Source organism: Mobula hypostoma, chromosome 2 (genome assembly GCF_963921235.1).
Source record: "Mobula hypostoma chromosome 2, sMobHyp1.1, whole genome shotgun sequence".
Taxonomy (NCBI): Eukaryota; Metazoa; Chordata; class Chondrichthyes; order Myliobatiformes; family Myliobatidae; genus Mobula; species Mobula hypostoma.
In genome coordinates, this window is record NC_086098.1 from 176,103,223 (window position 1) to 176,129,131 (window position 25,909).

Here is a 25,909-nt window from a genome sequence, read left to right on the forward strand (position 1 = left end):
TGAGAGAATTTGCTTTCCCTGATAGGAATCAAATACTGTAATATGTTGTGAAATTCAGATATCCCGAGGCTTTAAATCCCAGTCGCATAAGGAAGGTATCAACTAGATTGGGATTGGAATGTTTCTTTACCTAGATAGCTGTAAGCATTTAAAATTCTCCACCTCAGGTCCCATCGTTGAGCATATCCAAACAGAGTAAAATAGGAAAGGGGTGCTGACTTTAAGATCACCCAATGGCAGAGAAGTGTTTTTCTGTTCTAATCTGCAAATCACATTTCCTACAATTTCACTGGGAGAAAAACAAACACCCTTTACACATGATTGCATTCTGAAGTACCTGCCCGGCCAAGAGGAACTGGGTTGCCAAATATAACAAATGGCTATAACCAAGATTTGCAACTAATTTTCATTTGAACATTTAATGTTATTGATACAAGTGGGGCAAACTACACGTCTGTACAAAATCTTATTAGTGTAAATATAGACTGGGGTGAAGAGTGTAAGCAAATTACCAACATAATTAAAATTATTACAACTGCCCTCCGCTGTATAGTTCTTTTGTGGGCTGTACTCAACAGCAGTCTGTAGAGGGATCCATACTTTGAAAGTCTGTTTGCCACTGGCACTAGAGACGGCAACAGCTACTGGTGGGACCGATACCTGAAAGAATGGATAGAGAATATTTCACAAGGTATGTGACTATATAAACTTGCTGGTAAGGGGTTCTGCTTCACACTCAACATCCAGTAGCAATGGGCTTTATTACACCCTTATACAAATATTCACATACAGTATTTAAGACTTAACACAATTTAACAGTAAATATCAAATTAAAAATAACATACTATATTTTACCAAGGTTGGTGACAGTGACAAAATCTGACAACTTTATCTTTGCAAAAATTACCAGTACAGTTACATTCCAGTGGGGGATTTTACTGGCTGTACGATCTTGTTTAAAGTTTCAGGATTCAAAAAAAATCTTTCAAGTCACATTTCAGTGGGACAAATATTAAAACAGTACTCTATACACAATTTCATGATAGAAAAGTAGCTTGGAAAAATTATTTAAATTCACAAACATTTACACTTTCACAGGTTTACAATTGAGAGATTTTATTTGGATTTCCTTCGTTTTGTTTGTGTAGGGCTGGTGGCTGTGCTGGTGTCTAGGAGAAAGAAGAGAAGAGGCAATTATTACAACAGCAGTGACTATTTCTGAGCCACAGGTCAAGACCTGTGTTCCATCTGGCAGAATTATCTGGAGGTGCTGCAGTGGGAATATTGTCTAATGAACAATACATTGTCTGAATTGTTAGGCATTAAATGTAATAAGCAAACATTAATCCAATAGAGTAAGTGCCCTGGAAAATTCCACTTACAGAATTCACAAACATTTAGTACCGAAGGACATAGTATAGTTAAAGCAGAGGTCAATAGTTCTTGACTAGTCAGGGCATCAAAGGTTATGAGGAGAATGGGTTTGAGGAATAATAAATCAACCATGGTGGAATGGCAGAACAGACTCAATGGCCAAATGGCCTAATTCTGTCCCTATGTCTTATGGTCCTATAAAAGATGGATACTGGGCGAAGACTAGATTAAGATCAGCGAATACTCAAAACATTAGAGCACCAGATGCTGAGGTGACTCCTAATAGAAAGATTGAGAAGCATAGATAGGGTAAAAATGTCAATTTTAAGGTGAGAGGGGAGGAAGATTAAAGATGTGCAGGGCAAGTTTTTTAAAAAAACTTGTCTGGAATGGACTGCTGGGAGAGTGGAAGCAGATACAATAGTGGCATTTAAAAGGCAGTTAGACACACAGATAAGCAGGGAATGCAAGGATATGGATCATTCGCAGGCAGGAGAGAATTAAATTCATTCTGCATTGTCTTTGGCACACATAGTGTAGTCTGAGGGGCTTGTACCTGTACTGATTTGTTTTATGTAACGGGCTTATCACCACTTTTCTAAACTTCCTTTTAAAATATGCCCTCTTGATCAACATTCTAGAGAATGAGTTGCAGTGATTGGCAAAACAAATTACATATTTTTTGACCTTATAAAACCCAGCACAGAATTCTACATCCTAAGAGTGCTTTTGGTTTAATTTGTAATTTGTGCATGGTAGGACACAATTTTGTAAGATCATTTCAGGTCTCTACCTCAGAGATAGGGTTCATGAATAATTTAATACCCAAGTTACTCCACGCAGTAGTCCTTCTTTGTAAGTTGAAAAATTTGTGACCCAGTTTCTTACCCTGCCCCTGCCCCAAGGAGAAAACCTTCACTGGTAAGGTAATCTGGCATTACTTGAACAAAAAGTATACCTTTAATTGTTAAGACCATATGACATTGGAGCAAATTAACACAAATACAACAAATATTCCCAATGCATTTCAGCAACTAATTCTACCAACCCTTAATTTTACAAATTTGGGTGCAGCAATGTATGTTGTACACAGTCACAGTACACTTGAGAGCAGACAAGAGGCTCAAGGTCCCATGGTGACTCCTTAGTTTTCAACCAGAGCAAGCCTGCTTTGGAGAACAAGATGCTAACTTGGTATTGAACTCCATTTTCACCATCCCTTGCTTTCCTGGACACAAGTTGGGACACAAAGACCGCTTGGCTCCTTAAGTGCACATATAGTTGGGAGCCCACACAGTGGCTCAAGGTAAATATCTAATATCTATATACATGGGAAAGGGAGTCCTTGACAACAAAAGGGGAAGGCAACCATGGCCAATGGCCAGACTCCTCAACCTTGAAGAAAGATTATTTAAGGCTAATTGGGGCAGCTATAACAGAGTGGAGATATGTCTCAACCAAAGGAGGTGAAATGCACTCCTTACCTCCACTAGCCTGCAGATCACACTTGGGCAAGGTGCAGATATTCTGAGCAAGTGGTGCATATCACCAGCCCAGGTTATGCAAACACTGCCCAGAAGGCAGCAATGGAAAACCACTTCTGTAGAAATTTGCCAAGAACAATCATAGCCATGAGACCATGATCACTCATGTCATACCACACGGCATGTAATGATGATGAGATCAAAACTCTGAAAAGACTGGTACTTGAGATGGAAATGACAAGATTACAAGGTCTAATGATACTAAAGTGATTTCAGTTTGTGCAATCTGATGGTACACATATTCCTTTATAGCTTGTGCAGCTAACATGCGAGTAGGGTGGTTTCACTGGGTAGCACAGAGCTCACCATGGATGGGTGTGATTTTAAGCAGTCCCAGCTTAGTGTGTTGGCTTGACAAGGCAAGGGTTAAGACAGTGTGCAGGCAAGGACAGTTTACAGATAATTTGCAGCCATCACAGTCAAGAAAGCTCTTTGAAGAGCATTGCTTCCCTATGCACAGAAGGGGACCACAGCCATTTAATATATAGAGATAAAGATGCAAATAAAGACATTTACTATGAACTATCTTTTTTTCCAGTCCTGATGAAGGGTCTTGGCTGAAACGTTGACTGTTTACTCTTTTCCATAGATGCTACATGGCCTGTTGAGTTCTTCCAGCACTTTGTGCATGTTACTATTGGACAGTTACTTTACTACCTCAGAATTAGTATTAGCCTTTAATGTGTAGATTCTAGTGGCTATTGATACCTGTATTATATTAGTGCAATTCATGATTGATTATGCTAATAAGCAATTTGAATATCCACAAGGTCTCCAATTGGCCAATATCTGTATCCAACTAGTCAGCTTCTGTATAAAAAGGCATTTCTTTGTTCAAACTTTAGGACAATTTGGTGACAAGAGGCCAGACTTTTCTCCTTGTGCACAAGTAAAGGAAGTGCAATTGAGGAACAAGTGTGAGTTTTCAGAGCCTAGTTAATCGCCAATGACAATAGAGCCCAGTAGGTGTACCAGGCATGCATTTGGGGTCTGATTCTAATTAATTATGCGATAACGGTCATGGGCAAGAGGCCACATAGGAAGATATTTATAACAAATCTTCCCACAAATCAGAAAATTCAATGAAAAACAGAACCCACCAATCAGCGTACATCAAAGTTGCTGCTGCGTTCACCAGCAACTTTGATGTATGTTGCTTGAATTTCCAGCATCTGCAGAATTCCTGTTGTTTACCCACCAATCAGCATAGTTTTAAGATAGAACAGTCACCTACTGGGGCCAAGCAGAGTATGTGTAGGGGCATACTCAAGGAGGATGTTAGGAGGACAAAAGGGGCCACGTGATATCCCTGGCAGATGGGTTACAGGAATATCTTAAAAGATTCAACAAGTATATTAAAAGCAAAAGAGTAACAAGGGAGAGAATACTTCCCCTTAAAGATAAGTGTAGTAGTCTGAGTGCACAGCCACTAACTACACAGGGTCTTAAGTTAATACTTTTGTTTGTACTTGACATGGAAAGGTACATGTAAACTAGTAAGTTCAGAGGAAAGAACCATGACGTTCTGAAGCATACCAACATTATTTATAAAAAGCAGAACAGACCCTTTTGGTCCAACGAGCCACACTGCACAGCCTTTGACCTATTTAACCCTAGCCTAATCACAGGGCAATTTACAGTGATCAATTAACCTACTAACAAGAGTCACAAACAAGAGAAAATCTGCAGATACTGGAAATCCAAGCAACACACTCAGAACCCTGGAGGAATTCAGCAGGCCAGCCAGCATCTATGGAAAAAGAATACAGTCCACATTTCGGGCCAAGACCCCTCAGCAGGACTGGAGGAAAAAAAAAGATGAGTCAGAATTAAGGAAGAAACACGTGATAGGTGAAACTGGGAGGGGGAGGGGTGAAATAAAGAGCTGGAAGTTGATTGGTGAAAGAGAAACAGGGCTGGAAAAGGGGGAATCTGATAGGAGAGGACAGATGGCCACAGGAAAAGAAAAAGGGGGAGGAGCACCAAAGAGAGGTGATGGGCAGGCAACGAGATAAAGTTAGAGAGAGAAAAGGGGATGGGGAATGGGGGGGGGGCAATACTGGAAGTTAGAGAAATCGATGTTCATGCCATCAGGTTGGAGGCTACCCAAACTGATTACAAGGTGTTGTTCCACCAACCTGAGTGTGGCCTCATCACAACAGTAGAGGAGGCCATGGATGCAAATGTCAGAATGGGAAGTGGAATTAAAATGGGTGGCCACTGGGAGATCCTACTTTTTCCGGCGAACGGAGTGTAGGTACTCGGCAAAGTGGCCTCTCAATCTACACTGGGTCTCACCAATATACAGGAGGCCACACCAGGAGCACCAGATACAGTAGATGACCCCAACAGACTCACAGGTGAAATGTCACCTCACCTGGTAGGACTGTTTGGGGCCCTGAATGGTAGTGAGGGAGGTGGTGTAGGGGCAGATATATCACTTGTTCCACTTGCAAGTGTAACGCACTTTAAGGTTTCACTGCTATGTAGCAGAAGTGTTTGGGTTATAACTAGAGATAACGGGGTTTTGGAATGTGGGGCTATCCAATGAGAGGGATGTTGTTCTTTCTTGTGGGTCTGGGAGCAGGAATTTCGCTTTTTTTTTTGCCGGGATGAGGAGAGAAGACACAAATGGAGAGAGTTGGTAGACTGCTGGACAGAGTGGACTTGGAGCGAGGGTCTGAAGGTCATTGACGCTCGGAGATCGATAGTGGACTAACGGCCTTATCAGTGAGCTCCGACATTGCACATTAGACTCTTTCATGAGAATGGGTCTTTTTCTTTTTTTGATTTTTTACTAACCATATAGTCAAATTAAGAATTATAAAGCTCAATCATTTAATCACATATTGCGTATTGTTTGTTATTTCATGCTACTGATTTGTAACAGGGGATACATTGCACAGCATCCGCCCAAACAAGATTTCTTAAGCTTGGCTGGGCCAAGGGCCGTCTTCCCCTCGATTAAGCCGCTAGATGAACTGAGTTACAATTGTGGGGGCTTGTCCAGGATTGATTTCATTGGATGCTGTGTGATTACCCTGAGCATTGAACCAGTGGGGTAGATATTCGCACTCCGCATGAATTGTTAATTCACCTGTTAAGTACTGTTAAAGTTGCAATTGTGGCCGGAGATTTGATAAGATGGCGGGCGCAGCTCTCATTTTAATGCAGACCAGTGCTGACATAGCAGTAGCTGGGGGCAGAGATTTCAAAGACAGGGTTCTATTGTTTCTGAGGAGTGAGGGGAAGGAATGATCCAATTTGGAATGTCTAGTTAGTCCACAGCCCCCAGTGAAGAGTGAGAATTCTGAGTTAGCATCCGCCCTTACCTCTCTGGAGAATAAACAGAAAAATGCCCAGGTTCAAAGCCCCAGCTTTGGTAGGGTCCGCCTATTCTCTGGAACAACGCCCACCCCTAAATGGGAAGAGGAGTATGAGACTAGGGCGGAGCAGACCTCTCAGTGGTTAGATGAGTGGCAGAGCTCTGATGATGTAAAGCAGCAGAGATTGGTTGAGAGCTTGAGTGGGTGGGCTGCGGATGTTGTGAGAGCCGTCAGGTTGCAGTATCCCTTAGTGACAGCTGTCAATTACATGCAAGCACTGGACAATGCTTTTGGCCCAACAGAAAGCCTAATGGAGCTCATGGTGGAGTTTCAGAACATGCGTCAGAAGAAGGGGGAGAAGCTTTCTGCTTTTATTTTTCAGCTAGATTGGCAGCTAAATTGCTTGCAGCACAGAGGGGTCATTCAGGCAACTGAGGTGGACCAGGTAGTCAGGGGCGCCCAGTCCCATGACCTGATTGGGGTCTTCAACAGTCTCATAAGACACGACGATCTTTTGTTGAGCCGATCAGAGAGGTATGGGAAGAAGACAACGTGTCGGAGGCGCGGGAGACCTCCATCAGCAGGGTACAGTCCTCAGTAGTGGTTTCCTGTGGCGAAGTGACCACGGATAGTCTACACCAGGGAGTGGTAGAGGAGGTTGGAGCAGAGTTGAGAACGGAGATACGTCAGCTGTTATCAGCGGGTGTGGCCCCCCCATATGATGGAGCTGATTGGGGGGGGCAGGGGTCGGATCCCCTAAGAGGACGAACAATGCGGAGGGCTGCTGGCAGGTGTCACGCCAGAAGGAGAGTGAGCCCCCGGGTACCCAAGCAGAGAGAGTCGTTGGGAAAACTTAGAAGGACACCCAGTGAGGGAACGGCCTGGTGTCTCTGGGGGAACACATTCCCAGCAATATACCAAGGAACCCCTGAAAATGAAAGGCCCTATTCCTGAAGGCTTAGTGGGACCATGTTCCAGCATGTTGCTACAAATAGAGGGTATTTATGCTAAAGTCATACTCGACACCGGGTCGCAGGTCACGTTGTTGTACCATTTGTTCTACACCCAGAATCTGAAGCATTTACCATTGACCTCATTCAGGGCACGGAAAATTTGGGGGCTTAGTGCTAGTGATTATCCGTACGACGGTTATTTGTCAGTGAAGTTGGAGTTCTCGGAGGTCGATGTGGTAGTATCTGAGGCCCTTGATACATTAGTGCTGGTTTGTCCGGACCCTGTTGAGAAGGGCGGCGTTTCAGTTCTGGTGGGGACCAACACCCCTCTTGTGAGGAGGCTCATGGGGTCTGCAAGGAGAAGGCTGGCGAGAGCTTTCTGGGAACATTGTCCGTGCACCTGGTGTTTTGAGCTGCTTTTGAGGAAGTAAGTGGCTGCACTGGCCAGATATCGAATTTAGATAAGGGACTGTGTGGTTCACCCAGTCGAAGCCAATGGTGGTACGGCTCAGGGAAGTAGCGAGAGTGATGGGGACCCCCAAATTTCCTGGAGTGCCTGAGGGCGAGGCCCTTTTAGTGGAAGACCACGAGGGGGAGTTGGGATTTTCTGCTGGGGTACTGGTGAGGCCCGAATCGCAGAATCCCTCGGTTGTACAGGTGAGCAGGATGGCAGCAATTGTCAGGATCACTACGAAGAGGGAGGTCACCTTGTACGGATCTGCGTGGACTATAGGACTCTGAACAGGCACACCGTCCCTGACCAGTATACGGTCCTGAGGATTGAAGACGTGCTGCCCTGCCTGAGTGGTGCGAAGTGGTTTAGTGTGCTGGACTTGAGGTGTGGATATTGCCAGGTCCCCATAAGTGAGGCTGACAAAGGGAAGACAGCATTTATTTGTCCCCTGGGATTTTTCCCAGTTCAAAAGGATGCCCCGGGGCATATCGGGAGACCTTACAACCTTCCAGTGGGTTGTGGAGAAGACAGTGGGGGATACGAACTTGCTTGAGGTATTGGTGTATCTGGATGACCTCAGTGTTTGGATCCGCCTTGGAAGAACATGAAGCGAGGCTGCTGAAGGTGCTGGGCTGCCAGAAAGCTGAAGGGTTAAAACTTTCCCTGGACAAGTGCCAATTCTGTCAAATGTCTATTAGCTATGTTGGGCACATAGTCTCACGGGATGGACTAGCTACAGATTCGGTTACGATAGAGGCAATGACCACTTGGCTAAGACCCCAGACTGTGCTCTCGTTCCTTGGGTTCTGTGGTTACTACCGGAGGTTTGTGAAAGGCTACACGAAAGTGAGTCACCCGCTGAATCAGCTTCTGAGCGGTTACGCTCTCTTGGGGAAGAAAGGGAGGGGGAGAAAGGACAGGAGGGTGGAGAGTATCTTAGCACATTGGAGCCCTTTGGACCGAGATGGGACACAAAATGTGAGGAGGCCTTTCAGTCGCTGAAGGAGCTGCTGACCCAGGCGCTAGTGCTGGCTCTTGCGGACCCCCGATTGCCGTATGTACTGCACGCGAATGCCTGCCGAGAGGGCTTAGGGGGCGTCCTGTATCAGGGCACCGGGTTAAGACCTGTTGCATTTGTCAGCCGGAGTCTGTCGCCCTTCAAGAAAAACTATCCCATGCACAAGTTGGAGTTTCTGGCGCTGAAATGGGCTGTGGTGGATAAGCTGAGTGACTACCCCTACGGGGCCAAGTTTGAGGTGAGAACAGACAACAACCCCCTAACTTATATCCTGACCTCGGCGAAACTGGATGCCACAGGCCATCGGTGGTTGACGACGTTGTCTGCCTATGATTTCAGCCTGAAGTACTGGCCGGGAAGCAGGAACATTGATGCTGATGCTTTGTATCAAAGGGCACATGAGGGACTGGACAGGGATGAGCGTTCCTGTCCCAGGGGTGAAGGTCATGTGTCAGTTTGCTATCACTGTAAAGGCAGAGGGGAAAGAGGGGCAGGATCGAGTGGTGGATCAATTGGGAGCTTCAGATGACGCCATTCCCCAAGTTTACTGTAACCTGACGGCTCTGAAGACAAATCAGCTGGCGGAATTGAGTTCTGGGGAAGTGGCAGCTGCTCAGCGAGATGACCCAGGCATCTGTATCATTTGGTCAGCGGTCAAAAAGGGAGACATGGCTCCAGCAGAGAAGACGAAACATGTGGTGGTGCCTCCATTACTGAAAGAATGGCCTCAGTTGGAGTTGCGGAACCAGATCCTATACCGGGTCACATCACCCCAGACCAACCTCGAAGTTGCCAGTGGTTTCTGCCCAAGAAGTATCGGAGGATTGCGCTGAAGTCACTTCATGATGATTCTGGACATTTGGGGGTGGAAAAGACCTATGGATTGCTCAGAGACCGGTTTTACTGACTCCAAATGAAGTTGGAGGTTGGAGAACACTGCAAGTCGTGCACTCGATGCATATAGCGGAAGACGCTGCCTATGCGGGCAGCTTCCTTGTTCCACTTGCAGAGTGCAGGGCCCCAGGACCTGGTGTGCATGGATTTCCTGTCCATAGAACACGATGCAGGCAACGTGGCGAATGTCTTAGTCATCAAGGACCACTACACCAGATAAGCACAGGATTTTCCTACCAAGGACCAGAGAGCGTCCACGGTGGCTAAAGTGTTATGGGAGAAGTATTTCATTTATTATGGCCTTCCCAGGTGGATCCATGGTGATCATGGACGGGATTTCAAGAGCAGACTCATCCATGAATTACTGGGCATGCTTGGAGTCCAGAAGTTGAGGACCACGGCCTATGACCACAGGGTGATCCCCAGCCCGAAAGGTTTAATCGGACCTTGCTAGACATGCTCGGGACCTTGGAGGTCAGCAAGAAGAGCAGGTGGAGTCAACATATTGGACATCTGGTCCACAGTTACAACTGTACCCAAAATGAAGCTACCGGGCACTCACCATACTATCTGATGTTTGGGCACGAGGTGAGGTTGCCCACTGACCTTTGCTTTGGGACTGATGAGGGCGATTTACCACCGAAGACTTGTCTGAAGTATGTGTTGGATATGAGAAAAGAGCTGAAAAGGGTTTATGAATCAGCTGGGGTCGCGGCTGCCAAGAAGAATCAAAGAAATAAGAGGAGGTATAATCAAAAGGTGAGGTTCTCCCAACTCCTGCCGGGACACTGGATCCTCACAAAGAATTTGGGGCTACCTAGGAAACACAAGTTGGCAGACAACTGGGCAGCCAAACCCTATGTGGAGAGTCAAGTGCCAAACCTACCAGTTTTCTGGGTGAAACCAGAGGATGGGAATGGGCCTGTCAAGGATCTCCATCAGAACCACCTGCTGCCCCTGGGACAAGAGGTGCAAGTAGACCCAGAGCCAGACTCGGAGACTACACCTAGTAAGAGGACTCTGCGGAAACACGGGGCGTCTGCAGAGTCCACAGCAGGAGAAGTTAGGCCGGCCCTCACCCCTGCAAGGGATACTGATTTGGAGGATGAGGACCTGGATGTGTGGTATATGCTGCCTTTTGCTAACTCACCATTGATTAAGGAAGAGAGTTCCAGCACTTCTCCTGCTGAGTCAGGTGAAGTGGGTGGGTGGGCTACCTGTGGACAGCCTGGGTTGCAGTGGGTCCCTGCAAGGGATGAAGTGGGGCTTGGGCACAGGACCGTGGGTCCGAGTTGCAGGTGGGCACGAGTGATAGGTCGGGGAGGCCTCGCCAGATAGACCATAAGTATCCCCAGTAGTGTCTGAACCTGAAGAGTTAGGTGAGGGGTTGCAGAGGTCTCAGAGAATTAGGAGACCACCGGATAGACTGGCCTACATAGCACCAGGAGAACAGAGTGTGACCATTTTGGGGAGCTATGTCACTGTCTTATGCACTTGTATTGGACTTTGTGCTTTGCAGAAAGGGTTGGCGAATTATCTCAACGTCATGAGGACATGACTAAATTTGGTGAGGGGAGAGTGTTTGGGTTATGACTAGAGATAATGGGCTTTGGAATGTGGGGCTCTCCAATGAGAGGGAGGTTGTTCGTTCTTGTGGGTCTGGGAGCAGGGATTTCGTGGTCTTTTGCCGGGGAGAGATGAGGGGAGAAGACGTGAATGGAGAGAGTTGGTAGACCGCTGGACAGAGTGGACTTGGAGCGAGGGACCGAAGGTCAGCGACGATTGGAGGAGGTCGATGGTGGACGAACGGCCCTATCAGTGAGCTCCAACATTGCACATTAGACTCTTTCATGAGAATGGGTCCTTTCCTTTTTTTTTGGATTCTTTACTAACCATATAGTCAAATTAAGAATTATAAAGCTCAATTGTTTAATCACATTGTGTACTGGTTTGTTATTTTGTGGTACTGATTTGTAACGGGGACACATCACGCAGCATCCACCCAAACAAGATTTTGGCCGGGCTGTCTTCCCCTAGATTAAGCCGCTAGCCAAACCGAAAGTTACACAAGGATAGGTGCCAGGAGGGACATCAGTGGGGAGGGATGAATGGACAAGGGAATCACGTAGGGAATGAATCCTGCAGAATGCATTAGGGGGTGTGGAGGGAAAGATGTGCTTGGTGGTGAGAGCATCCGCTCTCAGGATGAGGCTTTTCATTCCAGAATGACGATGATGTCCTCCTCCTTCAAAGAAAGGGGCCTCCCTTCCTCCACCAACCGCATCTCTTCCATTTCATATACGTCTGCCCTCACCACAACCTCTTGCCACCCTACGAGGGAAAAGGTTTCTCTTGTCCTCATCTACCACCCCACTAGCCTCCGCGTTCAGCTCATAATTCTCCAGAACTTCCACCATCTCCAACAGGAAGCCACCACCAAGCACATTTTTCCCTCCCCACCCCCCCCCACCACTTTCTGATTTCTGCAGGGATCGCTCCCTAGGTGACTCCCTTGTCAATTTGTCCCTCCCTCCTGGTTTTATCCTAGCAAACAGAACAAGTTCTGTACCTGCCCCTACAACTCCTCCCTCACTACCACTCAGGGCCCCAAACAGTCCTTCCAGGTGAGGTGACACTTCACCTGTGAGTCTGTTGGGGCCATCTACCGTATCCGGTGCTCCCAATGTGTCCTCTTATATATCGGTGAGACCCGACTTAGATTGAGAGGCCACTTCCCCGAGCACCTACACTCCGTCCGTAGGATAAAGCTGGATCTCCCAGTGGCCACCCATTTTAATTCCACTTCCCATTCCGACAAGTCCATCCATCGCCTCCTCTACTGCCGTGATGAGGCCACACTCAGGTTGGAGAAACAACACCTTATATTCAGTCTGAGTAGCCTCCAACCTGATGGCATGAACATTGACTTCTCTAACTTCCAGTAATGGCCACACTTCCATTCCACATCCCCCTTTCCCTCTCACATCATCTCCTTGCCTGCCCATTGCCTCCCTCTGGTGCTCCTCCCCTTTCTTCTTTTTTCCATGGGTTTCTGTCCTCTATTAGTTTCCCTCCTCCAGCCCTGTATCTCTTTCACCAATCAACTTCCCAGCTGTTTACTTCAACCCTCCCCCTCCCAGTTTCACCCATCACTCTGTGTTTCTTCCTCCCCTCCCCCCCACCTTTTAAATCTACTCTTTTTTTTCTCCAGTCCTGCTGAAGGGTCTCGACCCAAAACGTCAACTGTACTGTTTTCCATAGATGCTGCCTGGCCTGCTGAGTTCCTGCAGCATTTTGTGTGTGTGTGTAACCCACGAACCACTATGTCTTTGAACTGTGGGAGGAAACCGGAGCACCCAGAGGAAACCTATGTGCTCATGGAAAGGACATGCAAACTTCCTACACACAGTGTCAGAATTGAACACCGAACTCTGACACCCTGAGCCATAACAGCGTTGTGCTAACCATTATGCTACTGTGCTGCCCCTTTATGAAGGAGGTAGTAATGGAGGTCTTGAAACAATGGTCAATACATTGCTTCGGCCAGGTCAAGTATATCCTAGAGTGTTATGGGAAGCAAGGGAAGAGATTTGCTGGGGCCTTGGCACAGGTTTTTGTATCTTTAGCCACAGGCAAGGTACAGGATGGCTGGAACATAGATCATGTTGTGCCTTTGAGGACGTCCTGATGAAGAGTTTCGGCCCGAAACGTCGACTGTACCTCTTCCTAGAGATGCGGCCTGGCCTGCTGCGTTCACCAGCAAATTTTGTGTGTGTTGCAAGGCAGGGAACCACATGCTTGAACCTTTGCATCACTCATGGGAAAGTTATTGGAAGAGATTCTGACACAGGATTTATTTGCATCTGGAAAGACTTTGGACTATTAAAGCAAGTCAACATGGTTTTGTGCATGGGAAATTATGTCCCATCAATTTAATCAGTTTTTTTGGGTAGTTGTCTATGTAGGGTTTTCAGTAATACTAGATGGTCTGTTAACTGTTAATCGCTTATTACCAAAATGGTTTCTCTGATGTGTTATACTAAAATGGCTTTTTGTACTGTTTACTGCTGAGCAAGGGGTTCTCTGTAACAGCAATGTTTGGATTATACTATGTGATAATGGAAATTGTATTCATTTTGCTAGCCAATGGAAGTCATGTTATGATATATTGTATATGTGTGCTGAGTTGAGGAGCGCGGGCTTTTTTGGGAGGTGTGTCGAGAGGACTGACATGTGGAGAACGGACAGTGGTTCCAGGGCGGCAGATACCGGACCTCGAGGGTTCAGATGGTGGCCGGAGTCTCAGAAGGACAGTGTAGATGGAATCGGAGGCGTGAGCTCCAACGTATTAAAATATGATGTGCACAAGACTGGTAGGTTACTTATGTGGCACCTTTTCTTTTGGTTGTTGCTACTAACCCATCACCAAAATTTGTTATAAAGTATAATTCTTTACTCGCACTTGGTATATTGTTTCATATTTGTGTCGTGGCTGGTCATTGGGCATCTCACACCGTATCCACACCAAAGCATTTGCACTGTTTGGCAGGGTCGACGGCTATTCACCCTAGGCAATGGGAGTCAGTTGGGGCAAAGGCCGTTACATTTAAAAGGAATTTATAAACAGTCCATACAGATTTTGGCAAGTCCTCTGACAACATCCTGCACAGTAGGCTAGTCTGGAAGGTTGGAACAGTGGATTGAAGGCATAATAGCAAACTGGATACAAAATTTGCTTAATACTAGGAGGCAGAAGATGGTAGTGGCTATTGGAAGAGGGTGGTTGCTTTTCAGATCGTTGTCTTGAATTCAATGGTGTCCCACAGGGATTGGTACTGGGTCCATATATAAGTCATATGTATTAATGTTTTGGATGAGAATGCAAGTGGCAAGATCAGCAAGTCTACAGATTACACCAAAATTATTGGTACAGTGGACAATGAGAGAACAGCAAGGGAAGTGGGCACAGAAATGGTAGGTATGATACAACTCACACAAATATGCAATGATGCATTGAGAAAGTTAAGCCAAAGCACCCAGAGAATGCCCCCTTCTCACTACTACCATCAGAACGAAGTCTGAAGACAGACACTTCCTCCCCTCTGCCATCAGATTGTTGAACCAACAATGAACGCATGAATACTACCTCATTTTTTTCTAACTCTCTCTTACACTTCTCATTTATTTTATTTAAGCATTTTCAATAATTTATAACATTGTATTTCACTGTACTGCTGCAAAATATAAAATGTTATAAATTATAATACGAACCAATAAATTTCAAAACATATGTCAGTGATAATAAACCAGATTCTGACACACACCATGAATAGCTGGGCCTCAGGGAGTGTCATTGAAGAGAGACCTTAAGATACAAGTGCATAGTTACTGAACGTAACAAACAGGTGAACAGATGGGTGAAGGCAACATATGGCATGTTTGACATCATCAGCTGAGGTACTGAGCTTGGAAGTCATGTTACAATTGTACAACGTGTTAGTTATTAACTGCATGGAGTGCTGTGCGCAATTCTGGTTGCCATGCTATAGGAAAGATGGAGCCGACAATATTCACATGGATGTTGCCTGGCTTGAAGAGCTTGAGTTGTAAGGAGAGAATGGATAGGCTCAGTGTTCCTTCTAAGGTGTGTGCGTGTGTGAGCACACACATCTTTTGCTACAAGTGTACAAAAGGAATTTAAACTGTGCACAAAAGGTCGTCACCATCTACCTCATTGGCATGTTAAGTGTATTTCACGATCGTACACAATCACATTTCCTTTTCTGGTTTCCGATGTGGACAGTGTTGACAACGTGGAGTTTGTGATGATTTGTCTGCAGATTTTAGAATTGGCTTATTTATACTGTTTTTATTGAAGAAATTGTTCAGTGTGCACATTGTCATCACTGAGCAAAAAACTGCATACACTAGTCATTACAAATTTGAGGGAAATTGGATAAGCTGGGTGTTTATTTTTTTCCCTGTAGCGAAGGAGGTGGAGAGGTAATGTGATAGAGGTACAGGTGTCCCCCGCTTTTCGAACATTGACTTTACGAACCTCGCTGTTACAAAAAACCTACATTAGTTACCCGTTTTCGCTAAAAGGTGTTTTCACTGTTACGAAGAAAAGGCATCGCACGCCCCGAACAGACAAGCTCCTCCCCCGGAACTGCATTCTAGCCAGTATTGCTTAAACATGTGCCTGTGAGCAGCCGTTTGCAAGATGAGTTCTACGGTATCGGAAAAGCCTAAAAGAGCTCGTAAAGGTGTTACACTTAGCGTAAATCTAGACATAAATAAGCATTTCGGTTGTGGTGAACGAAGTAAGGACAAAGTGAGTTTGGCTTGTGGAAGTTGACGAAGATGATGTTGAAGAGGTTTTGCCATCCCATGACCAAGAACGGATAGATGAAGAGCTGATGCAATTGGAAGAGGAAAGGATAACAATCGAAACTGAATGCAGTAGCGAACGGACTGAAAGTGAAGTCGTCCAGGAACTGAATGTGAAGCAACTGCGTGAGATTTAGATTATGATTAGATTATGAGGACACACAGTCCTCTTTTATTGTCATTTAGTAATGCATGCATTAAGAAATAATGCAATGTTTTTCCAGAATGATTTCACAGAAACACATGACAAACCGACTTAAAAACTGACAAAAACCACATAATTATAACATATAGACACAACAGTGCAAAGCAATACCGTAATTTGATAAGAACAGTCCATGGGCACGGTAAAAGTCTCAAAGTCTCTCGAAAGTCCCATCATCTCACGCAGACTGTGAACCTCCAGCGCCGCAAACTTGCCAATGCAGCATCCTGGAAGCACCTGACCACAGTCCGACTCTGAGTCCCTCCGAAATCTCTGAGCCTCTGACCAGCTCTCCGACACGCAACACCATCTCTGCCGAGCGCTTCGACCCCGGCCCTGGCAACTGGCAACAGGTAAAGCCGAGGATTTGGGCCTTCCCCTCCGGAGATTCTCAATCACACAGTAGCAGTGGCAGCAAAGCGGGCATTTCAGAAGTTCCTCCAGGTGTTCGATCCGTGCTTCTCATGGCTGTCTCCATCAAATCAGGATTGTGCATGGCCCCCTAGTTAACACATATCGATATCATTTGGAACGGCTGCACGCGCTGTGACTTGCCGCCATCTTCTCCTCCCTCCTAAATGTCGGCCCAGATCAGAAGCGATTGCCGATTGCGTCGCTTCTGATCTGGGCCAACATTTACATGCCAGGCGGCACCTAATTAATTAGCTTGTTTATTTCAGCTTTTTTCTTAAAGATGTGCTGGGTGCGTCCCAGCCACCGCTGCATCCCTGCATGCTTCGTGGATCAGTATCGGTCCGCAGCCTGGAGGTTGGGGACCACTGCACCACCCCAACCTCCAACAACTCAGCCTAACACACTGTCATCAGTGTGCTCGGCGCTGTCTTCCCAATTCCAGTAAGTGATAGTACACTGTACATACATTATTTCTACTTTATATAGGCTGTGTATTTTTATGCGTTATTTGGTATGATTTGGCAGCTTCATCGCTTAAAGGTTACTGGAGAGAGTGTTTCTGCCGAGAGCGCTTGCGCCGTGTTTCTGTCGAGAGCACTTGCGTGAGATTTTCGCTACGGAGAACAGTGCGGCAATGATTGTAGAAAAGTTTTTCTACTTTATATAGGCTGTGTATTTATCATATCATTCCTGCTTTTACTATATATTACTGTTATTTTAGGTTTTATGTGTTATTTGGCATGATTTGGTAGGTTATTTTTTGGGTCTGCGAACGCTCACAAATTTTTCCCATATAAATAAATAGTAATTGCTTCCTCGCTTTACGACATTCCAGCTTACGAACGGTTTCATAGGAATGCTCTACCTTCAGATGGCGGGGGAAACCTATATATGAAATTCTGGGAGGCACCAATAGTCTGTGGAGACCAGTGTCTGTTTCCCATGGTAGGACTACCTAAAGCTAAAGAGCATGGGTTCATGGTGAGCAGGAGGAGGTCTAAAGAGAATCTGAGGGGTAAATTTTTCATACAAAGTAGGTCATTCCAGATGACAAGTCAGTGATGGGAAAAGTAATATTCAGAAGACATCTGAACAGGTACTCAAGTGAGCAAGGCAGAAGGATATGGAACTGATGCAGTTAGTGGGATTAGTATAGATTGGCATGGTGGTTAGCAGTGGGTTTCTATTACTTTACCACTGTAGCAAGAACCTTGGAATATTAAAAGCTGGGATTATTTAGGTCAATCTGTTAGCGTAGCAGTGAATGCAAACTATTACAGCACCAGCGACCTGGGTTCAATTCCGTCTGTAAGGAGTTTGTTCGTTCTCCCCATGATTGTATGAGTTTGTTCAGGGTGCTCTAGTTTCCTCCCATGTTCCAAAGCCATGTGAGGTTTACTTGGTTAATTGGTCACATGGGTGTAATTGGGTGGGAGTGGACGCGTCAGGCTGGAAGGGCCTGTTATTATGCTGTATCTTTAAATAAATATAAAACAAATAAATAAATAGCAACAGGAGGTTTACCTTTTACGCCCCCCGTTGTAGAGCCTGGTCGTGAAGCCCTCTTCCGTTGCCCATTTTCAGAAGATTCCTGAAGAGATGAAGCCTCCTCGCTCTCCTTTTCACTTTTTGAGTTTTTTCTGGTAGGACTTTTCGATTTCTCTAGAGTATTTTTTGCTTCACTATCGCGGAAGAAGAGAGAAATGAGAAAATGCTTAAAACTGTAAATTTGCACAAAAAGCAAAAGGGTAATTTATAGGTGCAATTTTTGTTTCAGTCATAACAGTGGAGATCCATAAGACATACGAGCAGAATTCGGCCATTTGGCCCATTTTCCCTCTCAGCCCCAATCTCTTTCCTTCTCCTTGTATCCCCTCATGCCTGACAAATCAAGAATCTATCAACCTCTGCCTTAAGAATGTCCTTCTATTCTGAAGCCATGTCCTCTGATCTTGGACTCTCCCACCATAAGAAAAACCCTCTCCACATCCACTCTATTAAGGCCTTTCACCATTCAATAGGTTTTAATGAGGGCACCCCATGTTCTTCCGAATTCTAGTGAATACATACCCAGAGCCATCAAACACTCTTCATATGACATTGTTCAATCCTGGAATCATTTTCGTGAACCTCCTTTGAACCTTTTCCAATTTCAGCACATCATTTCTCAGGGGCCCAAAACTGCTCATAATACTCAAAGTGAGGCCTCATCAGTGCATTATAAAGCCTCAACATTATTTCCTTGCTTTTATATTCTAGTCCTCTCAAAATGAATGCTAACTTTGCATTTGCCTTCCTTACCACCAACTCAACCTGCCAATTAACCTTCAGGGAATCCTGCACAAGCAATTTGCACCTCAGTTTTTTGAACTTTCTCTCCATTTAGAAAATAGTCTACTACCAAAGTGCATGACCATATACTTCCTGATACTGTATTCCATTTGCCACCTCTTTCTGCATTTGTCTAATCTGTCTACGTCCTTCTGTAGCCTTGTTATTTCTTCAAAACTACCTACCCCTCCATCTATCTTCCTATTGCAACAAAAGCCATCAATTCCATCATCTGAATCATTGACATATAATGTAAAAAGAATCAGTCCCAATGCAGATCCCTGTGGAACACCACTAGTCAGTGGCAGCCAACCATCTTCTAGAATCTAACCTTTCCCACCCTTGTCTTAAAAGCAATGAGCTCTGATTTTCATGTAAACAAGACCTCAACTATTGGTAATAAATGGTTGGGTGACTTTTAGATCAATGGCCGTAAATAGACTTTGCCACTGAATAGTCAGAATTTGCATTTCAATCAACAGCAGACAATTGTGCCTCTTGACCATAACACTCCATGGTAAAAGAATCGCTTAAACTGAGGTCAAATAGTTCAGCACAAGACAATATATCAATCTCTGCTCAGTTGCCCATGGGAATCTCCCCATTCTGTCAACGTGATGGTGAAGAAATCTGAATTAACCATCCAATTGGTGACAATGACTTGAGATGTAGGGGTGTCCAAAACTGACCAAAAAAGTTGATATAAATGAAAAGAACTTTGAGTCATGCAGAGGATGCCTCATTGTAAGATGGAACTGAAGTGTTTGCATTACCTACAGATCACTACACTTACAAAACCCCTGTTTTGCCAAAAACTTATATTGCTTTTTCTCCCGGAAAAGTCACAAAAAAGCAACTTTAAACTATTATACCTAAAAATAACATTAAATGTAAGAATTCAGAGCTGTTCAATGTAGCACTAGAGCCTGCATTTTAGAAAGGCTCCAAATCTCTGCTAGGTCACCTGTAGTGGGCTGAGAAGTTGAACAATTGCTTTGTACAGAAGATTTTTTAAAAATCTATGGAGCTACGGGTGGTAATGACCAGCCTGCTGCTACTTTGTAAATGTTTATTTATTTATTGTGATACAGCACAGAATAGGCCTTTCTTACCCAATGAGCCATGCCGCCCAGCAATGCTCCGATTTAATCCTAGCCTAATCACAGGACAATTTACAAAGACTAATTAAGCTACCAACTAGAATGTCTTTGGATTGTGGGAAGAAACCGAAGCACCCTGAGGAAACCCACGCAGTCATGGTGAGAACACAAACTCATTACATGCACTGGTGGAAATTGAACCGGGGTTCACCTGTACCATAAAGCGTTGTTAACTACTACGCTACAGTGTCATCCAACTTCAAACAACAAAACAAAATATTAAAATTGATTGGAGTGCAGAGTAATTACATAATTGATTCTTGGTTCAATTGTCTTATTTTAAATTTAGAATCCTTTAAATGGGAAAAAAGTTCAGAAATGAGAATTCAAAAATGGGTAGATTGGATTTGCAGCTTGATGTTGCTTCAGTTTTAAACCCCATGAGCTTGTCTAAAGTTAAGGATCTTTCATTCCAAAAATATTAAATTAAGCTGAAACAGCAAGTTAAAGTAGCTTGTTTTCAACCTGTGACTCTCAATTCTTTCACATATCTGGCTCAATGACACTTGAATTACCACCAGAACTAGGAATAAAATTAAGACTTTATTCCCTACAAAGTCGAAGATTGAGAGGAGATTTGATAGAGCTATACAAAATTATGGAGGGGTATAGATAAGGTAAATGCACACAAGTATTTTCCACAGAGGTTGGGTGACACCAGAATAAGAGGTCACAGGTTAAAGGGGAAAATGAGGGGGAATGTCTTCACTCAGAGGGTGGTGAGAACGTGGAATGAGCTGTCAATGTAAGTGGTGGACGCAGGTTTGATTTCAATATTTGGGAGAAATTTGGATATGTACATGGATGGGAGGGGTAGGGAGGGCTATGGTCTGGGTGCAGGTCAATAGGTCTAAGCAGATAAATAGCTTGGCATGGACTAAATGGGCTGAAGGGCCTGCTTCTGTGCTGTAGTGTTCTATGACAGGAATGTATTCATGCCTAATATACGTGGAAATTTTAGAATCATAGCCTTCTGCACTGGAAATTTTCTACAGTTCAACTAAAAACATAGAAACATAGAAAACCTACAGCACAGTACAAGCCCTTACCTGAGAAATTACCCATAGCCCTCTATTTTTCTGAGCTCCATATACCTGTCCAGGAGTCTCTTAAAAGACCCCATTGTATCTGCCTCCATCACCGTCGCCGCCAGCCCATTCCACGCACTCACCACTCTCTGCGTAAAAAACCTTAAGCACCTTAAAACTGTGCCCTCTCGTGCCAGCCATTTCAGCCCTGGGAAAAAGCCTCCGACTATCCAAACGATCAATACCTCTCATCATCTTATACACCTCTATCAGGTCACCTCTCATCCTCCGTTGCTCCAAGGAAAAAAGGCCAAGTTCACTCAACCTATTCTCATAAGGCATGCTCCCCAATCCAGGCAACATCCTTGAAAATCTCCTCTGCATCCTTTCTATGGTTTCCACATTATAGTGAGACAACCAGAACTGAGCACAGTACTTTAAGTGGGGTCTGACCAAGGTCCTATATAGCTGCAACATTACCTCTCAGCTCCCAATCTCGATCCCACAAATGATGAAGGCCATTGCACCATATGCTTTTCTATCCATAACCTTTAATCAAAGGTTGTGAATCAATATTTAAATCTCTAACTCTAAATTTCATTATATTAATAATTGTATATATACACCTACCTCTGAGCCACTTCATTTGCAACATTCAAGTCTTCTCCTGCACACACAAAACAAAATCTGCTTAATGGATCATGTTATTTTGACAGCAAAATGCTTGTTTGAAAAATCCTTTACAGCTGTTAAGCATTAATCCACCTTTTATAAAGAAAAATCATGACAAAATGGGGAGGACGAATAAGAAACACAAAAGCTCACAAGGAATAGGCTATAAAACTCACTGAGCCTTACCCACTTTTCAATGACATGGCTGACCATGGAAGCTAAATCATGGTGCAGGAACACAGGACATTCTGCATATGCTAGAAATCCAAAGTAACACACAGTCAGCAGGTCAGGCAGTATCTACGGAAAGGAATACAGAGTCGATGTTTTGGGCCAAGACCCTCCATCAGGACTGGAAAGGAAGGGGGAAGAAACTGCCTGACCTACTGAGTTCCTCCAGCATTTTGTATGTGCTACCATGGTACAGGAGTTCAAAGCCAACTTAAATGGCATCTGTGTTACCCTTACAATTCACCAAGTGGGTTGCTTGTTGAACATACCACCAAAGATCCCAAGCAATCTTTTGTTTCCATACCAGCTTTAGCATCCCTCTGATGCTGTAGCTGAGAGCAGCTAACTCATTACAGACCAGGGATCAAACATAAACCCTTAATGGCTCAGAATGGATGGACATCAGGGAAGTTTTCATGAATGTTTTTGATGCAAATAGATATAGCACTGTTAAACTGTCATGTTAACACAGTCCAATCTCATATGCATCATTATACGAGTGATCAGTTGTAAAGGAGTGTACTACTTGAAGAATCAAATGTTTCTTTCCAGTTATTTAGAGATTCATCTTTTGAAGGCATCACCTTACCATTTTTCACTGTGGTCCCTTGTTGCACTGAATTGGGGGATATTTGCTCTGGAACAACTTGGGGTGCTAAAAACAAAAGAAAATATTCTTAAACAATAAATAGCTCAGTGGACATTCATCTTAGATTATATTAAGTATGTGAGCCTAGATAACAAACAAATGCTTTTTTTAGATGCAGTTTTTCAATCCCTGGATTCAGAAGCACTTTTGAAATGGTGCCCCTCCTCCTTCCCTTTCTCCCCATTGGTCCACTCTCCTCTCCCATCAGATTCCTCCTTCTTCAGCCCCTTAACTTTCTCACCTATCACCTCCCATCTTCTTACTTAACCCTCCTTCCTGCAACCACCTACGTTCCCCCTCACCTGGTCTCACCCATCACTGGCCAGCTTGTACTCCTTCTGCTCCCTCCATCTTATTCTAGCTTCTGCCCCTTCTTTTCCAGTTTCAGTACATCAACTGCTCACTCCTTTCCACAGATGCTGCCTGACCTACGAAGCTTCTCCAGCATGTTGTGTGTGTTAACACACATCAATTTGCAAACTGTAAGCCTCAAACATCGCTCATAATGACCGTTAATAGCAGGAACATAAACAATTAAACAAACTTCCCTTCACACACTAGATGTTTTACACATATGTATGTATAATGGCAAGTTTTGTCCCTATTCCTCCCACTTTTAATTTATTAGCTAACCATGCGTTGATGGGGTGTGTACATTGCTGGAAACATTAGAATTAAATGGCCACCCCCAACTACCCCGAAGTTAGGAAACAGTAAAAAAAAAATCACCAACACATTAGTGGATCTGGAATCATGTTATGGGCAGACTAAGAAGATAATCTTCTTATGGAATCCGGTGATAATCCAGTAGTTTCACATTTACCATTCATGAGACAAAACTTTTTTTTGTACTAGTATTTGGTATCTCAAGAAAATAAAGCTGAATTCAATTTCAATTCTCTGGATCAATGGCACAAAATTTCCATTGTTAGATGAGAAACCTGGCTTCTACATCAAGGTACATACCACTTATAACAATTTGGCCAATTTTAACCAATATGCTTCCTCTCTTTCCCAGTTCAAACCAAGGGTTGAAGGACAAATAACTTTGGTTTAGCATGTCTTCTGGAAGTTCTGGATTTCAACCATAAAGATCACCATCAGATTTACACAGTGAAGTTTCAAAGGGGCTCAAAGCTTACAATGTGCTTGAGGATGTGAAATTTGCAGGTTGCTTTGTGTAGAGTCCTTCACCTTGTAGGGTGGTGATCATCATCACTAAGCTCAATCCATCAATTGCTGCAGCTAGCGGGTGGTTGATGTCCAACTGGAGGACTGAGGTCTGTTCTATAGCCATAATGCAACCACCAAATCCAAGTATCCAAGCCAATGAAGAGAGAAGTCTCAAATTAATCTGATCTTATAAAATGACACATTTGGTGGGAAGACTGATTTTAAAAGCTCTATTGCCAGTTTTGTTAGCTAAGGCAGAGAAATATTAGAACATGCTCACACAAAACAGCACCTGCATGGGAAAGGTGTTGTAAACTCCTTTCCATACAGATTACCAGCACCAGTGATTGAAAGATCAGTGTTCAGTCCCCATGCTGACAATAAGGAGTTTGTATGTTCTCTCCATGACCACTTAGGTTTCTTTCCACATTGCAAAGACATATGAGTTAGGGATAGTTAGTTGTAAGGGATAGTTAGTTGTAAGCATGCAATGTTGGTGCTGGAAGCATGGTGACACTTGTGAGGTGCCCCCAGCACATTCTCGGACCGTGTTGGTTGTTGATGCAAATGACATTTTTCACTGTATGCTTTGATGTACTTGACAAAAAGTTAATCTTTCTCTTCAACACAAGTGAGATGATACCTGCGAAAGTCCAGCAGATTGATTCTCCAATACATACCACATCAAAAGTACATCATTTACCATAGCATTCTACACATGCACAGTAGAGGGTGCTGCATGATACGGAAACTATACTGCGATGGTCAGGAAGGTTCTACAACGGGTAGTCAAAACTGCCCAAGGCATCACTGGCATCAGCCTACCCACCATCAAGGACATATATACAGAAAGCTTTTAGAAAAGGACCAGTTACATCACGAAGGACCCCACCCACCCTGCTGTTTGTCTACTGTTTGTCCCACTCCCATCAGAGAGGCTGCTAGTATCCACGCTAGGACCACCACACTCAAAAACAGTTACTTTCCCAAGCAGTAAGGCTCCACCCACTAACCCACCATTACTTCATCATTTCCTGCCAGCCACCTTATGCATAGACACTCGTGTGCCCAGTATCACTTTATGGACATATAATCAATGTGTACAAGTCATCTCATATTTATATTTCTATTTTGTTTTTTTATTATTGTGTTGTTTATCTTACTGTGTTTTTTTTCTATGCTGCAATGGATCTAGAGTAATGATGACCCCATTTTCCTTTACACTTGTGTACTGGACTGGAAATGACATTAAACAATCATTGAATCAAAAGTACATCTCACTGCTAGTCCAACAGTTAAATGAAGCAAACCTTCAGATTCTTTATTCTGTCTGTCAGAGTGAAGACATTAATCTCCCCGGATTTACAGGATCCAGGCCATTACTGGCATCAGAACAAAGAGGTCTTCATAGATTACCTTGATTCAGAAAAGAGTATCTTGGGGTCCAGCAAGTGTGAATGGGTTACAGAAAATTCAATGGGGAAAGAGACCAACACAATTGTTTTGAGAGACAGCGTTGTTTCAATAAGCTGATTGGCCTCATCCTACATCATACAACAGAACTGTAGTATGGAAGGGACAGTCTGCAGGTAAGCCTCAATCAAACAAAGCCCAATGCCAATTCACCTTGGGAAAATTTTAAATTTTTTCTGTTTCCCTCATGGTTAGCTTTATTTGTCACATGTACATCAAAACACAGTGAAATGTGTTGTTTGGACAGTCACAGTCCAAGGACGTGCTGGGGGCAGCACGCAAGTGTTGCCATGCTTCTGGCTCCAATAGAGCATGCCCACAGCTTATTAACCATAACCCAATGTCTTTGAAATATGCAGGAAAACCAGAGCATGCTGAAGAAACTCACGTGGTCACTCCTTATAGACAGTGGTGGAAATTGAACCCTAATCTTCCAATCACCGATGCAGTAAGCATTTTGCTAGCTGCCACGCTACCATGCCACCCCAGAAGTATAACATTTCCAAGCTTATTTTTTGGCAGGTGCATGGAATGGCCAGGCGTAGTGGTGTGTGGAGAAAGAGGGGAGAAAGTACGTGACAGGAGGAACAAAAAAAAGAAAACAACAGGAATTCTGCAGA

The 25,909-nt window shown here is 44.2% G+C and overlaps 1 protein-coding gene across 4 annotated transcripts in view; it reads right to left on the reverse strand.

Annotated features, from left to right (window-relative positions):
* Nucleotides 1–382: 382 nt before the first annotated feature.
* The window catches only part of ncoa6 (nuclear receptor coactivator 6), a 72,970-nt gene continuing 47,443 nt past the window's right edge, over nt 383–25,909 (reverse strand). For 2 of the 4 annotated variants that reach the window (XM_063041127.1, XM_063041126.1), the window contains 4 exons: nt 22,584–22,649; nt 21,722–21,758; nt 18,097–18,254; nt 383–1,169 (listed from right to left, as the gene is read on the reverse strand). In XM_063041127.1, coding sequence (XP_062897197.1) covers nt 1,117–1,169; nt 18,097–18,254; nt 21,722–21,758; nt 22,584–22,649 — 314 coding nt within the window. In that variant the 3' untranslated portion in view covers nt 383–1,116. The remainder of the gene's footprint in view (nt 1,170–18,096; nt 18,255–21,721; nt 21,759–22,583; nt 22,650–25,909) is intronic. The other 2 variants (XM_063041129.1, XM_063041128.1) reach the window with 1 other exon arrangement.